Source organism: Lynx canadensis, chromosome E1 (genome assembly GCF_007474595.2).
Source record: "Lynx canadensis isolate LIC74 chromosome E1, mLynCan4.pri.v2, whole genome shotgun sequence".
In the NCBI taxonomy this organism is placed as follows: Eukaryota; Metazoa; Chordata; class Mammalia; order Carnivora; family Felidae; genus Lynx; species Lynx canadensis.
Window position 1 is genome coordinate 15,255,799 of NC_044316.2, and position 14,670 is coordinate 15,270,468.

Here is a 14,670-nt window from a genome sequence, read left to right on the forward strand (position 1 = left end):
CCGTCAAAATCCTCCTTTAAAATGGAAAAAGATACTTATGTCAACATCCACTGTCCTGTGATGATGGCGTGGATTGTAAGCAAAGTTCTCCAGAATTTTGGCTCTTAAAATTTATTTTTTTAATGTTTATTTATTTAGAGAAAGAGAAAGAGAGAGAGAGAGCAAGAGGGCGAGTGTGAGCAGGGGAGGGGCAGAGAGAGAGGAAGAGAGAGAGAAAATGCCAGGCAGGCTCCAAGCTGTCAGCACAGAGCCTGACCCAGGGCTTGGTCCCACGAACTGTGAGATCTTGACCTAAGTCAAAATCAAGAGTCAGATGCCTAACGAGCTAAGCCACCCAGGTGCCCTGGCTCTTAAAATTTAACGGTAGGGGCACCTACCTGGCTGGCTCAGTTGGTAGAGCATGCGACTCTTGATCTCAGGGTAGCAAGTTCGAGCCCCACATTGGGCACAGAGATTACTTAAAAAAGAATTAAAGGTACATGTTCAGAATAAGAAACAAGGGGCACCTGGGTGGCTCAGTCGGTTAAGTGTCTGACTCCGGCTTAGGTTATTATCTCACATTCGTGGGTTCGAGCTCTGCATCGGGCTCTACACTGACAATGTGGAGCCTACTTGGGATTCTCTCATTCTCTCTCTCTCTGTCCCTCCCTGACTTGCACTTTCTCTCTTAAAATAAATAAACTTAAAAAAATACTTTACAAAAGAGAATAAAAAACAAAAACAAAACAAAATGCTATCCCAACACTCTTGCGTTGCCAGCCACGGCTTTAAAGACCACTCAAGACTTTCCTCTCTACTACAAAATCACGAAAGTCTATATAGGTCTGAAGCTAGGAATTTAAGCTATTCCATCTCTATCCTTTCCCCCATTCGCACCTGAGGGCAATGCACACAGGACACCCTGCCTGCTCCCGGAGTGGCGGGGAAAGTGGAGAGGTACAGAGGAATAGGAAGGATGCCCAATTTAACATCAAACAATCACCTCTCTCATGCACAGAGGATAATCATTGCTGTCATGAGGGACCCAACAAAGCACGTCCGTCCTCCAGCAGCCCTGACCGTGAAGGAAGCCACAGGTCATTTGCTTAATAAGAAAGCTTTCTTGCAACATGATACGGCACCAGTTGGGTCACATTTGGTTTTCTGCAACAAAACCCAAAGGGGAACTTCTGCTTCCTGGGTCTGCTTGGGCACAGCTGCAACCACATCCTCTAGATCAAGGAGCAGGAAGAAATATCCAGGGCAAGTGATGTGGAGAAGTGGGCACACACACACACCATCGAGGACAGTGTGCAACAAAACCATCTCTGTGGAGGATGTTTTGGTAAAGAGCTAGCAACCTTCTAAATGTGCACATCCTTTAAAGGGGAACAGGACAATTTTAGAAGAGTATCCTACAAAAAGACAAGAACAAGTAAGCAAAGATACTTACACAGAGCCTCACTGATGAGGTGTTTCTAACAGCCAAAGAATACAAACCACCTGTTTATAGATTGATGGGAGACTAGCTAAATCAACAATGATATATCTGAACTATAAAATACCAGGCAGTCACTTAAATCAATAGATCTCTATACACTGAAGAACAAGATGTGTTAAATTCTGTTGTTAAGCTGCTTACTATTGACTTTTTTTTTGGCAAAAGCCCCTCTTCCCCCCACCCCCCACAGTATAGAGACAAAGTCTAGAAGGAGAGCAGGACTTTTGATATCTTGCCACATTGTTGTTGTTTTCAATTTTTTAATGTTTATTTTTGAGAGAGACAGAGAGCAAGCAGGGGAGAGGCAGAGAGAGAGAGGGGGAGACACAGAATCTGAAACAGGCGCCAGGCTCTGAGCTGTCAGCACAGAGCCCGACGCGGGCCTCGAACTCATGGACCGTGAGATCATGACTGGAGCCGAAGTTGGATGCTCAACTGATTGAGCCACCCAACCCTGCCTCCCCTGTATCTTGCCACACTGTTTTAACTTATTAACAGCAATACCGATATGATGCTTTAAAGAGGAGTATTACTGTTGCAACATTTTATAAGGTAAAGAAAATGGAAGCAGCAGCCCAGGAAACACTCAGAACCATCAGTGTTGCCAGTTAGGAGACAGGAGACTGGCTGGAGTGAGGTTCACACCAGCTCCTTCTGAGAAAGCCTCGGAACAAAGAGGAAGTCCCTGGGCCCAGTCGGGAGACCACGGAGAGGGGCTTCCCCATGCTGAAACCCCACCTCCCAGGCCTTCCGGGGGCCAACAGTCTTGACTTGTTGGGGCAAGTTGCATTTTCTCTTGATTAATAATTCAGAGATCAAGGATCAAGTAACCGTATTGGTTGACGGTGAGAGTTGTCAAGTGCGACCGAGTCTAAGGCTTGGTGATGCAGGAGCCAGGGAAGGGAGGTGGTGCCACAGAGACATGGGGGGTTCCAGGAAGGCGGCTGAGCCTACCTGGGGGTTACACAGGAGCTAATGATGGGACGTGAAGGTAGGCTGAAGGGAAGGACACCAGCTAAAAATCTGAGAAGCCTCCGAAGGCACAGCAGGTGTTTGCACCTGTGATGAATACACTGCCTGAAGGAATCTGGAGTGAAGACCTTGGGGCCTGACCACAGTCAAAGCTCACTCAGGTCAAGAAGAGCCAGTGAAGGAGACCAAGAGGGACTGGAACAAGAAAGCAAGGCATCATGGGGGTTTCGGGAGAATTCCCGGGGAGGGGTGGGGAGGACTCATCAAATAAATGGAGAGTGCACAGAGAATGAAAGTTTAGCAAGATCATCAGCGACCTTCAAGAAACATTTCTGGAAAGTAGCTGACTGGATACCTTCTAAGAGGAAACGCGTGTGGGGGATGCAGGCAGAGGCTGTCCCTCTCATCTGAAATGATAACAAAAACAACAGCAGAAGCATGGGGGCTGGGAGGGTGGTGGGATCATAATGGGGAGAAAGCAAGTGACTGAAACGCTCAGAGCCTCAATTTCCCATCTGCAAAAGAGAATTTGACCGACGTTCCAAAAACAAGTAAACATGCTACCTAATGCTGACGCTCCGATTTGGAGCTTCCCAACCCCAGAGCCAAGCCACCGCTTTAACTAACACACAGCAAATGACCACACCGATCCCCTCAGCAATGGGGCTGTGTGTGGGGGCACCCTGAAGCAGCCACAGTCCCCGTGCCCATCACCTCTGGCCTTAGCACCCCATTTGCCCAAGCGTGAGGTGACAGAAGCACAAATGTTACCATTTCTAGGTTTCAAGTCCCAGGGGGTTGGGGAAGCACCAATACACAGGTGTAACCCGTGGGGCTCGTGGGAGATTTCAAAGAAGGATGGGCTTCCCCTCAAATGGTGCCCAAGCCTCCGCCGTCCCTTCCAGTTGGCACGGTTTTGTTCTTAGAGCTCAGCTGCCTTGCACGGGAGGCTCCTTGCCTTCTGATGTCCTTCCTTCCACCCTCCCTCCCTCCCTCCCTCCCTTCGTTTATTTTTGAAGGAGAGAGAGATAGAGTGTGAGCCAGGGAAGGGCAGAGAGAGAGGGAGACACAGAATCCGAAGCAGGCTCCAGGCTCCGAGCTGTCAGCACAGAGCCCGATGTGGGGCTCGAACTCACGAACTGAGATCATGACCTGAGCCGAAGTCGGACGCCCAATGGACTGAGCCACCCAGGGGCCCCTGATGTTCTTCCTAAAGGTGGCAGGGCCTCCAGGGGTCTCCACATGGGATGTGGGTGATGGGTCAGGTGTGTTGCTGACTGGGTAGTGAATTTCAAATGAAACGGTGCTCTCTCCTGTACAAAGGTGACGCTGCCCCCCAGCCCACCCCACTCCACCCTGAGGTCAGAAAAGTCATGCGTGGCAGCTATTAATGAGGGTAACAGCTTCCAAACTGATTTCTGGGCGAATCTGGAGTTCTTGAGAGATGTTCTGGTGGGCAAAGGAGCTCCACAAAGGTTCAATATTAACTTCTGCCTGAGAGTGAATTTAAAAAAAAAAATTTTTTTAATGTTTATTTTTGAGAGAGACAGAGACAGAATGTGAGTGGGTTAGGGGCAGAGAAGAGAGGGAGACACAGAATCCGAGGCAGGCTCCAGGCTCCAAGCTGTCAGCACAGAGCCCAATGTGGGGCTTGAACTCACAGAGCTGTGAGATCATGACCTGAGCTGAAATCAGACGCTCAACTGACTGAGCCACCCAGGCACCCCCCACAAGAGTGCATATTTAAAACCTATTCTAAAAACTAAACATTTGGGGCACCTGGGTGGCTCAGTCAAATTAAGTGTCTTGACTCTTGATTTCGGCTCATGGTTTGTGAGATCGAGCCCTGCGTCGGGCTCTGAGCTGACAGTGCGGAGCCTGCTTGGCATTCTCCCTCTCTCCCTCTCTCTCTCTGCCCCTCCTCTGCTCACCTGCTCTCTCTCTCGCTCTCAAAAATAAATAATAAACATATTAAAAATACCTAAATATTCAAGACCGTAACAGTACAACATGCATCCTCAAATGTGTCTCGGGTGCAAATGTACGATGATACAGACCCTTTGTGTGTTAACGTGTGCCGTTAGGGCTGCTCACGTACCCGCAGACCTCAGGATCAAGAGTCCTTGTCACATCCGTGTAACTGAAGAGTGTCTGGGATTGCAAGGAGGGCTGTTAAAACACAACTGTGTTAGCTGCAAATTCTAAGCTGGATTAAATCAAGCTTTCTGTATTCTGTGCAACCAAAGCCAAGCACAGAAGTAAGTTGGATGCCGGGATTGATAAAGTGTCATCCATCACCTGAGATTTAAAATGCTTTCTATTTACTGCAGTGGTTTCAATGCTCTCTCTCTGATTTGCTTTGAAAGTTACTTGAACTTGTAACACGTATTAATAAAATACTTCTGTTCTGTAGAGCAAGAGTCCCACGTAAAATGGTGTCTCGTGAATTTGAAAGCCACAGGTGTGGCACAAAGAGCATGGGTGGACCGAGACAGAAGTCAGACCCTGGCACCACCACCTGCTGGCCGTGGCAGTGGCATCTGCCTTCCAGGCGTCCAGGTCCACGTCGACAGAATGGAGCTGGCCACACCTGCTTAGGGGCGATTTTGATCCCACGAGGTAGCACCCCGTATTCAGGATGCAGTAAATACTCAGCAGCTGGTTCCCGTCCAGATACAGAGAGCACAGAAGAGTGCAGACCCCTTGGTCCCCCTCACGATCAAAGAGATGATCTGCCTGCCCGACAGTATGGGTAGCTGGGGCTGCAGCCAAGGGCCCGGACGAACCCAGCTGGGACCTCACCTACAGTGGGCGCCCTCCTGTGACAGCACAGCCAGCCACCTGTAGTGCCAACGGCATGAATACTTTAAGAGCCGTGCCAGGGAGGCAACAGGCATGGGCACGAGGTCGTGGGGTGTCTCTGTGTGTGAATTCATGTTTTTCTTTCTACAACATTGGCTATTTTTCCGTCTGCCTGCTAATGCTCTTCAGGGTCTGCTCCAGGCAGCCCAGCCACAGTGCTTTAGTTTGGGAATAATTCTGGGGCACGCGGTCTCTCCAGCAGCTGGTCTGCTTCCCTTCTCCCCGAGAACCGCCTTCCTTTTCCATCAGCACAGAGCAAACATGCACAAGAAGATAGAGTTTCTCTCCATCACTTCACCTGGCTCTCCTGAAAGTGGCTGCCCGCTTTGCAAATAATTTCCTTGGCCTCAGAAGCAAAGGAAAGTTTGTGGAGAAGCTGTTCTTAATTTCTCACTTTTGAAAAATGACCCCAAATGGGAGGAGGCACGGCAATTGTACAAATTCCATTTGCTTACTGAGCAGAAGCTACCAGAGCCCTGAGATTAAGTGATAAACATCCCTAGGGGACAAAGCGCTGAACCCTGTTTAACTTTAATATCCCTCTATCACTTAGCATTCTCTGTATCAATATCCCCAAAGCGGATTGAAAACCCAGATTATAGGGATTCAGCTGGCCTTGGGAAAGGACTAAACTTCTTTGAAAGGCAACTGTAAAGTAATGCAAATAGCTGGTGAACCTCTGCCTGTCCCAAGATATTCTTACGTAGTTTTTTGGGTATTGTAGGAAAGGGGGGAAAAAAAAAAAAAGGAGGGCAGGCAGGAATTCTGTCCCTGCCATGAATGGCCAGTTGAAGTCTGGTCTATGGACACCAGACACCGTATTTAAAGAATTTGTTTGGAAGGGAGCCTTTGGCAACCTTTCTAATTTGCCTTCAGAGGAAACGTGCCACATTTTCCACAACAGGCAGCCCAGCCAACACCACCAGGAGGGAGGAAGCTCTTTTCTGTCTGTAGGGTTATCCCTAAATACTGTGGAAATAGCAGCTGTTAGGACAAGGGGAATAGAGGGTTCGGAGAGTCTTAAAACGCTTGAATAAGTTGGATATCACAAGCATGACCTGAAAAGGCAAAGACTTGGGGCGCCTGGGTGGCTCAGTCGGTCGAGCGTCTGACTTTGGCTCAGGTCACGATCTCGCGGTTCGTGAGTTTGAGCCCCGCTTCGGGCTCACTCTGCACTAACAGTGCGGAGCCTAGGAGCCCGTTTTGAATTCCGTGTCTCCTTCTCTCTCTGCCCCTCCCCTGCTCACGCTCTGTCTCTCACTGTCTCTCAAAAATAAATAGACATTACAATTTTTTTTTTAAAAAGGCAAAGACTAGCTATTCCGCTGCTCACCCCCGAGGCAGCCTGCACACAGCAGCATGGTTATGTTGTCACCTGGCCATTTTGTTCAAGTCAGTCCAGGGACAGAACAAGCCCTATGGCCACCCACCATCCAGCCAGGCCGGGCACTGGTGGTTCAGGCCTGGCGAGCGATAATGGACATTTACTTCGTTTTTTACGCTGCCTGATGGCTGACAGAGCGTGTGCACGCAACCTGGTCTCCTGTGACCTACACAGTCCTATTAATTATAATCCCCTTTTACAGATCCTGAAAACTAAGGTTCGGAGGACTAAGGACTCGTCCAACGTCAAGTCAAAGTGCCGTAACCGGACCTGGAGACCAGGTCCTTCTGTAGAAATTTCCAGTCTCAGGCTGCTTTTGTTTCAGATGGACACATTCTTCCTACCCTGCTGCTCTCCAGTGGCTGGTTATGTCGGTGACAAGGACGAGAACGGGGCAGGTGAGCCACCTCGCACTGCTCTTCTGGAGGGTTCTAAGGAAAAGTCTCTTTTCTCATCAGATTGATCTCTGGGTACCCCAGTGAAGTGGGGAGGGGGTGGAAATAAAGAATGGAAACTAGGTAAGGCTCTTGAAGCCAGCCTAATGGAAGTGCTGCAACAGATTTTCCACCGCTGAAGGAAACGCCAAACTTCCCAAAAAGTTCACTGCAAAATGCCCACCCACTTATTACGGAAACAGGATTAACTTACTGTGTACAGGACAGAACTCATCTGCAGTCACATGGAAAAGCAGGCTATGACCGGCACAGTAAGGTGGAGAAGGGAAAGTCAACAGGACAGAAATTCAGAGCACAAGAAGGGTTCCAGATCGGACGCAGCACGCTCTACGCGTATTTAGAGGTGTCCAGCAGACTGGACGTGCCAGGACCGCGCTGATGAACGAGTCTGTTTTCAGGCACTGCTTCCTTCGGCCGTCAGGGAAGGGGCACATCTTCACCGGGGAGAAGGGGAGACGCTGCGGAGGGCCCGAGGTTCACAGGCTTCCTGATTCTTTCCTATTGTCCGTTCTGTTTTCTGTCATCAGTAAGGAAATACACCCTAGCAAATGACATCCAGTAATGCTTTAATTAACTGTAGTACTTTATGCTCCAATATGCACCGCGAAATCACTTCCAGATGGGGGAAATGAAAGATATTTACACAAAAAAGCAGTCCCTTTATTTTAAGGAAATTGATATCTCCCACAAGTATAGAACTTTGAGGGTCTGGGAGGCTATCTATTTTGATAAATACTAGGATCAGACTGGAAATTGAGATTTACGATATAAAATGGATGCCAACTTTTCATGTGTCCGTGTTTCCAAGGCTATTGTTTAAATGGCCCGATGCAGTTCTAATGATTTTATTTTTAGAAATCTGACTTGGAGTAGAGAAGTGTGAAACACTTGCTCTCACCGTCAGCCAGCTAGTTATTCTGGAGATTTCTCCTCCTAGGGAGAGGAATTACATTTCCAGCTGTGACCTTTTGGCATTTCCCCTAGCATTCCGTAAACAGGGAGCTAGGTTTCCTTGTCCAACAGCAATTCAGGATGGGCTGGTGGAGCACCCCCACATCAGGCAGCAGCCGCAGACGTGCTTGCTCGCCCTGTCCGGTCCGTAAATGTCACCCTGCTCCCTTGCAGTCTGCTCTCAGTCCCGTTTGATCTGCACCCAAGAGCCATCCTCGGCTTGAGAAAGGAGGCACCTTTTTCTGGGGGCAAAGTCCTAGGTACTAGTTCTTGGTTCTTTAAGAGAGGGAGGAGTGGCGACAGTTTCACTTCCAGAACCGAACTTGGAGGTCCAAACACTCTGTCCACCCATTGTGGTTCCTATCACATGGTTATGATTCAGACAGAAGTTTCTCCGGCCTGGCCACCCCTAAGCCAGCTGTCAGGAAGTCTGTCCATAAAAGTAGATCTTCATCAATTACAAATTACCAATATGTATTTTAACCACATAAAGTGGCTTCAAGTTTTTTTTGTTTTTTGGTTTTTTTTTTGTTTTTTTAGGAGTTAGAGAAAGTGGGGGGGAGGAATGGGCACAATATCTAATTTAGCTTAATAACAGAGTTCTTTGTTACTGTTTTTATCTCCTTTATACATGTTATTTTGAAGTGACAATCATATATCAAATTTCTCTTTGGGGCCAGGTTGTCAAAACGGCAAGAATCTTAGTCTGTATGGGGACAGCACAATTCTGGCATGGTCCCTGTCATCAACACAAGCTTCAAATTAAAGCCCCTGGATGTTAGCAAAGAATCTTTCCCATGTTGGCACCAGCTCAACGATACAGTAATTACACTTGCTTAGAGAGTTGGGAAAAATAAATCTTCACGAAAACGTGCTACGGGAACACTTTGATAAAGCAAATGTCGCTCTATTGCAATAGTTTCTAACAAGGGGGGTAAATGTTCCAATCACCCACATGCCCAGACTCCACTCCAGACTTCCTGATTCAGAATCTCCAGGCAACTGTATTTGTAAAATGGGCCCCAGGTGATTCTGATGCGCACCCCCAGTTGAGAAACATGCAGTCTTTAGAAGATGCATACGCGGAATTCAGACTCTATCAACGAGACATTTAGCGTAACTCCTACTGACATCTGTGGGCTCCTTGGAGATTACGGACAATGTAATAAATCAAGAAAGCAACTTCCCTGGCTGTGACCACCAACGGGGGGGAAACAGCGGCTTGACATCTCAATGCGTTACGGAGACGTCCAGAAAACAACTCCTCAGAATGAACCAGAGAGAGAAGTGCGGGTCTATAAACACCGAGAGTGACAAGAACCAGGTGCAAGAGTCCACTGGCTCTCCCGGCTCCCCAGGTTGATGACAGATGGCTGAAGTGCCTGTGCTGTTTGGAGATGGGCCCATCAGCCCTTCTTTCAAGGGCAGGAAGAGAATGTTAACCTCCCTCAGTGCGCGCTGTGGGGCGTCACCGGGGCAGCAGGACGGCTGTCCCGGCAAAGTGAAGTCCGGGCAGTGTGCGGCCTGCGCTCGCCCCGTCCCCTCCCCGGCCTTTCTGCACTTTTCTCATTTAGCAATCTTTCCCTAAGAGAGCTCAGCCAAAGGTCACACTTCTTACTTTCTTCTCGGTGTTGTCCAGTTTGAGACGCTCAGCACATACAAGTCATACTGACTAGCAAGAAGAGACTGGAAGCCGGTGAAGAAGTGAGGCCTGGGATCAAAGCTGCGGCCGATGGGCTGAGTCTGGGACAAGGCTGATGGAGGGGAAGGGGCACCACACAGACTGGTTGCATTGGAAAACAAGAAAGGGAAAAATAATCAGTTCCTGGTCTGGTTTTCAAACCTTAAAGTTTCCTCCTTTATGGCTGTCGCAAGTTTTATGGATTTTCAGGAAACTTCCTCTATCCTGAAAACTCATTTTTGAGCGCTATTTGATATCCCAATTTTATCCTGAGGGCCTGTTATGTGCATTTTCTGTAAAGAGCTCCTCCTTCCTCCTTAGCGCTCTCTCCCCACCTGGCCAACACATTGTTCAGAATTCCCGAACAATGCAGACACGAACGGCGGCTGCCCTGAGGCTGTGGTCCCGGTTAACTGAGGCTCGGTTTCCACTGAACCAGGCAAGTCAGGGCAGCTACCTGACATGCTGCCCGTTCTCATGCTGCAGGATGATGTGGGGACAGAGTGGCTCTAGGGGGCAGCTCTCTTCTGCAAAGCCATGCTGGCTGAGAGCCAGTGGACAGGCCAGGGGTCAGGCTGTGTTCTGGGCTGGCGCAGGCTCTGAGCAGGTGTCTAAGGTCAACATTCTGTTCCGAAGGTATGTCGTTCTGGCACCTCACATCACCTCTGTTGTTTCAGATCATTCTGGAAAGTAATGTGGATTTGAAAATACATGGCCAGGAAGGGGATTAGAGGGCCCAGGCCTCCTGTGCTGTCCCACAGCGTCATCTGAGGAGGAAGCCTAGGACAAGTTTTCTAGGAAAACTTCCTAGTTTCTTTTCACAGAAGGCAATCCCTCCCCTAGAAGTCAGGGCTAGAGTGGGAATAAAGAAATGGAGAAAATAATCTGCTTACAGCATGCGGTGAGTATGCCGAGCAGAACCCTCTCTCCAAGGCAGATATGGGTGTACCCCCATACCCAGGCAAGGAGCCCCAGGGCACAGAGGGCACCTGCTTCTGAGGCCTAGCACATACAGTCTTCCTTGGTGAGACACACAGAGGGACTTTCTCCTGAGACACATACAGAGAGGGGACCGGAGATTACGGAGATAACCTGGCCTAGGCATGACAATACATACCAGGAGATGGATCTAGAAGGCAGAATGCACCTGCTTCCACTGCCTTCATCAGGCAAGACTAATGTCCTACAGCTGTAATGTGTCACTGCATTAGCTCAGGCCCCAGACCCAAGCCCACAGAACAGGGAGCACAAATCTTAGCGTCTGGCTGCAGGGGTAACCTCCCACAGCAGCAAGTGGAGGAAGGGGTGAGATCCAGGGCTTCTACCCATGTTGTCTGGCCAGGTGGGGCAGATAGGGCCACGTGCCAGAAGGTGTGACAGCAGAGGTGAGGCTGTAAAGCCAGTGACGAGCAGCTCAGGAACACAAGTGAACCGCAGGGCCCTTTCACCCACCACTGCCTCTGCTACAGAATCAAAGACCAACTCTGTAGCCTTTTTATCACCCTGCCCTTGCTTGGCTTTTTGATTAGGACAAGAATTAAGACAGGTCATGGAGAAGACACATGAACAACCCAAATGTCCCAGGAGGTTTCAGGATTGATGATCTGAGAGTCAGGGGGAATGCAGGATTGGTGGGGGGCTTCCAGGCAGCCGGGTGCTGAGGGGCACCAGCCAGGGAAAACAGTGCCCCATGCATGCTCCTACAGTCTCTTTTTAATCAGTTTCTCTAGTTTGCGGATGCGAGAGGATTCCTGTTCTGGTGTCGGAGCCAGTAGTGACAGTGAGCCGGAGCCTTCTGGCCCTGAAGGCGGGGTGGGGAGCCTCTGGCGCAGGAGCTCCAGCATGCTGCTCTGCTCGCTTCTCTTCAGCCCCTGAAGTTGAAAGAGAAAGGAGGGTAATCATGACATCTGGCCCCAGTAAGTCCCCAGGGGAGAGTGCAATATTTCGTGTGCTGTTAGCCACGGCTGTGCAAACAGCATAATTGCTCTACGCTGAAGATGAACACTTCCTTCGGGGGCGTTGCCTGCTGTGGGTAGTAGCCTGGGAGAAGAGCGGAGGGAAGAAAAACGGGTGAAAGGAAAGGAGAGAAAGAAGGGGCGGAGAGAAGGGACAGTTCACTCCTTCTGCCCCCAGCCTCTGCTGAGCCTTTGCTTCTCCATGGGGCTCGGAGGTACCAGCAGAGTCAGGAAGTTATTTTGTCCGGGGTCCTTCTCCTCAGAAGACGTCTTAGAATCTGGTTTGTGGCCTGGGGCTAGGCAGATGCACTCTGAGAAAGCTCCCCAGGAGCCCGTATCCAACCCCCTGGTTAGGAACCACCGCGTGTGAGAAGGATGTGCAAGTGTGGACAAAACAAGACAGCGAGCTAACCTTCATGTCCAGTATCTTCTGGAAGGTTTCTGTGTTGCAGTCCGTAAGGAGTTTGATATAGTTGTCAACAAACACCACCAGCGGTTCGTGAGGGGCCATCACTACCTGCAGGGGAGGGAGACAAGAGTGGGCCTGCAGGAAAACTCATGACTGGAAAGCAAGGGATCATTTTTCCTTACTTGCAAGCTGACCACAAAATGGATTCTGCAAGATTTCCTTAAGCGGCAGCAACCCTAAACTCAGAAATGTCCCGACGGCCTATTTCATCTCAACGTTCAATTACAGCAATGTTTCTTAAATTTATTAAAGCATAAATATTACCTGGATTGCTTTTTAAGTGTAGATTTCTAGGTGCCTCCCCTGAAGATCTGAACTCAGAGACCTGGGGTGGGGTCCTCCCACGTGGTTTTTAAGTATCGGGACCATTTGTGAAACGCTGTGCCGGAGAGCCTCCTGTTCTGAGATGGGGGTTCATGATACCTGCTCCTACTGTCCCAATGCGTCTTTATCCCTGAGGAATGACTCACAAAACCCATAGATCTAAATGGATTTTCTCAAGGACAAAAATCCCAAAGTTGCCTTTCAAGACTTAAAATCTGAACTTCATTTAACTACATGCACTTAAACTGTCAATTAATCTACAAACAGAAGGAAACTTAGGGCATCACAATCTTCAGATCCATTCCGCTTTGGTTTTGGAATGCAGGAACTCCTGAGAATGGACCAGAGGGTGACAAGCAGTATTCACTCAGACACTCCCTGCAGATCGCTCCCCAACTGCACGCTCCCCTCTCCGGTGAGTGAGCCAGCTGGGGGAAGAAGCCGATTAGGCCGCTTCCAGTTTCCTCCGGCCTGGGCTCAAGGTCTGTGCAGGAACCTCACCTGGTCCCACTGATGGGACATAGCTAGTCTACACTCCCGCCATCATTCAAGCCATTCTGTTTGGGAGACAGGCCTGATGAGCTTGCAGGCCCTGTACTTTTAGGAACATTTCATGATAGTTCCATTTGTTCTCCAGCCTTCTCCCCTCCCTCAAACAGGCCCCCCTCTCTTCTCAACAAGTGCAGGTGAAAATCAGATGCAGGTGCTCAAGGCTTCAGACATTCTCCGTATCATCACCCCACATATAATAGTTTGTTAAACGGGGCCTAAAGCCCCCGTTAAAGCATATTTGCTGATCAGATTCAGTTACTGCAACATCTGCTTGGAGTTCCTGGAAAGTTGCAGGGTATAGAAAGCTAAAGAGGTTTATGTGGGAAAGTGAGCAACTGATAGCTGGGCTAAATTCCTGCTGAGAAGTAAAGAGATCCTTGACTCAGACACTGATTCACAGCGACAGCCCCACCTAATTTCCAATCTTGGCCAAATCCTACAAGAGGATCCCATTACAATGAAAAATTCATTTGTCACAAAGAATTACTGATCCCCTGAGTAACTGTCCACTGACTTTCAACAATCTCTGATGAGGCCCAAATCTGGCTAGCCAAAGAATGTGGACAATCCTTTGGGGCTGATGGGGACAGCCCTCATCTGTACTTTCAAAACCAGTAGTCCTTCGAATAAACCACCAGATAACCAGCCCCTTTTAATAGAAACCCTGGGGAAGACACAAGACCCACCTTGAGTATCATTTCTGCCCGGGTCATGCCTTTCACAACAATTTTAGTGTAACTGGCAGGTGCTTTCCTCACCACCTGTGAGCCAATGGAAGGTAGATCAAGCAGGACCATCTTCAAGGAATGGGTGTCCAGCAGCAGCTGTGGGAATGAAGCAGATTACTAGCCACTTCATGGGGACACAGCACTTAGTATACCTATGCTGATGAATACCATTTTCCTGGGGCGCCTGGGTGGCTCAGTCAGTTAAGTGTCTGACTTTGGCTCAGGTCATGATCTTGTGGTTCACAAATTCGAGCCCTGCGTGGGGCTCTGTGCTGACAGCTCAGAGCCTGGAGCCTGCTTTGTATTCTGTGTCTCCCTCTCTCTCTGCCCCTCCCTGCCCCATGCTCTGTCTCTCTCTCTCTCTCAAAAAAACCAAAAGCAAAAGCAAGCATTTTCCTGATTTCTCCATTCTTGATGGAGAGAATTTGGAAAATAAACAGAAATATAAAAGGAAAAACATTTGTTACATACAATTCCCATTACCCAGGAAAAAACCAAGATGACACAGTTAAATGTTGGTAAGAGAGTAGATCTTAAATGTTCTCACCACAAAAAAGAAATGGTAATTATGTGACAGGATGGAGGTGTTAATTAATGCTGTGGCGGGAATCATTTTACAAGATATTAACGTATCAAACTAACACACTGTGTATCCTTTATACTTACACAATGTTATATGCCAGTTATATCTCAATAAAGCTAGAAAAAAATGTGGTATAATTTCTACCCATTAAAAACTAAATTAGGAGCACCTGGGTAGCTCAGTTGGTTAAGCGTCTGACTTCGGCTCAGGTCATGATCCCGCAGTTCCTGAGTTTGAGCCCTGTGTCAGGCTCTGTGCTAACAGCTCAGAGCCT

The 14,670-nt window shown here is 48.7% G+C and overlaps 1 protein-coding gene across 1 annotated transcript in view; it reads right to left on the reverse strand.

The window, feature by feature from the left end:
- Window positions 1-7,702: 7,702 nt before the first annotated feature.
- VPS53 (VPS53 subunit of GARP complex) overlaps window positions 7,703-14,670 on the reverse strand; it is a 138,575-nt gene continuing 131,607 nt past the window's right edge. The window contains exons 20-22 of the mRNA XM_030296881.1: window positions 13,772-13,909; window positions 12,153-12,257; window positions 7,703-11,656 (exon numbers count right to left, since the gene is read on the reverse strand). Coding sequence (XP_030152741.1) covers window positions 11,486-11,656; window positions 12,153-12,257; window positions 13,772-13,909 — 414 coding nt within the window. The 3' untranslated portion in view covers window positions 7,703-11,485. The remainder of the gene's footprint in view (window positions 11,657-12,152; window positions 12,258-13,771; window positions 13,910-14,670) is intronic.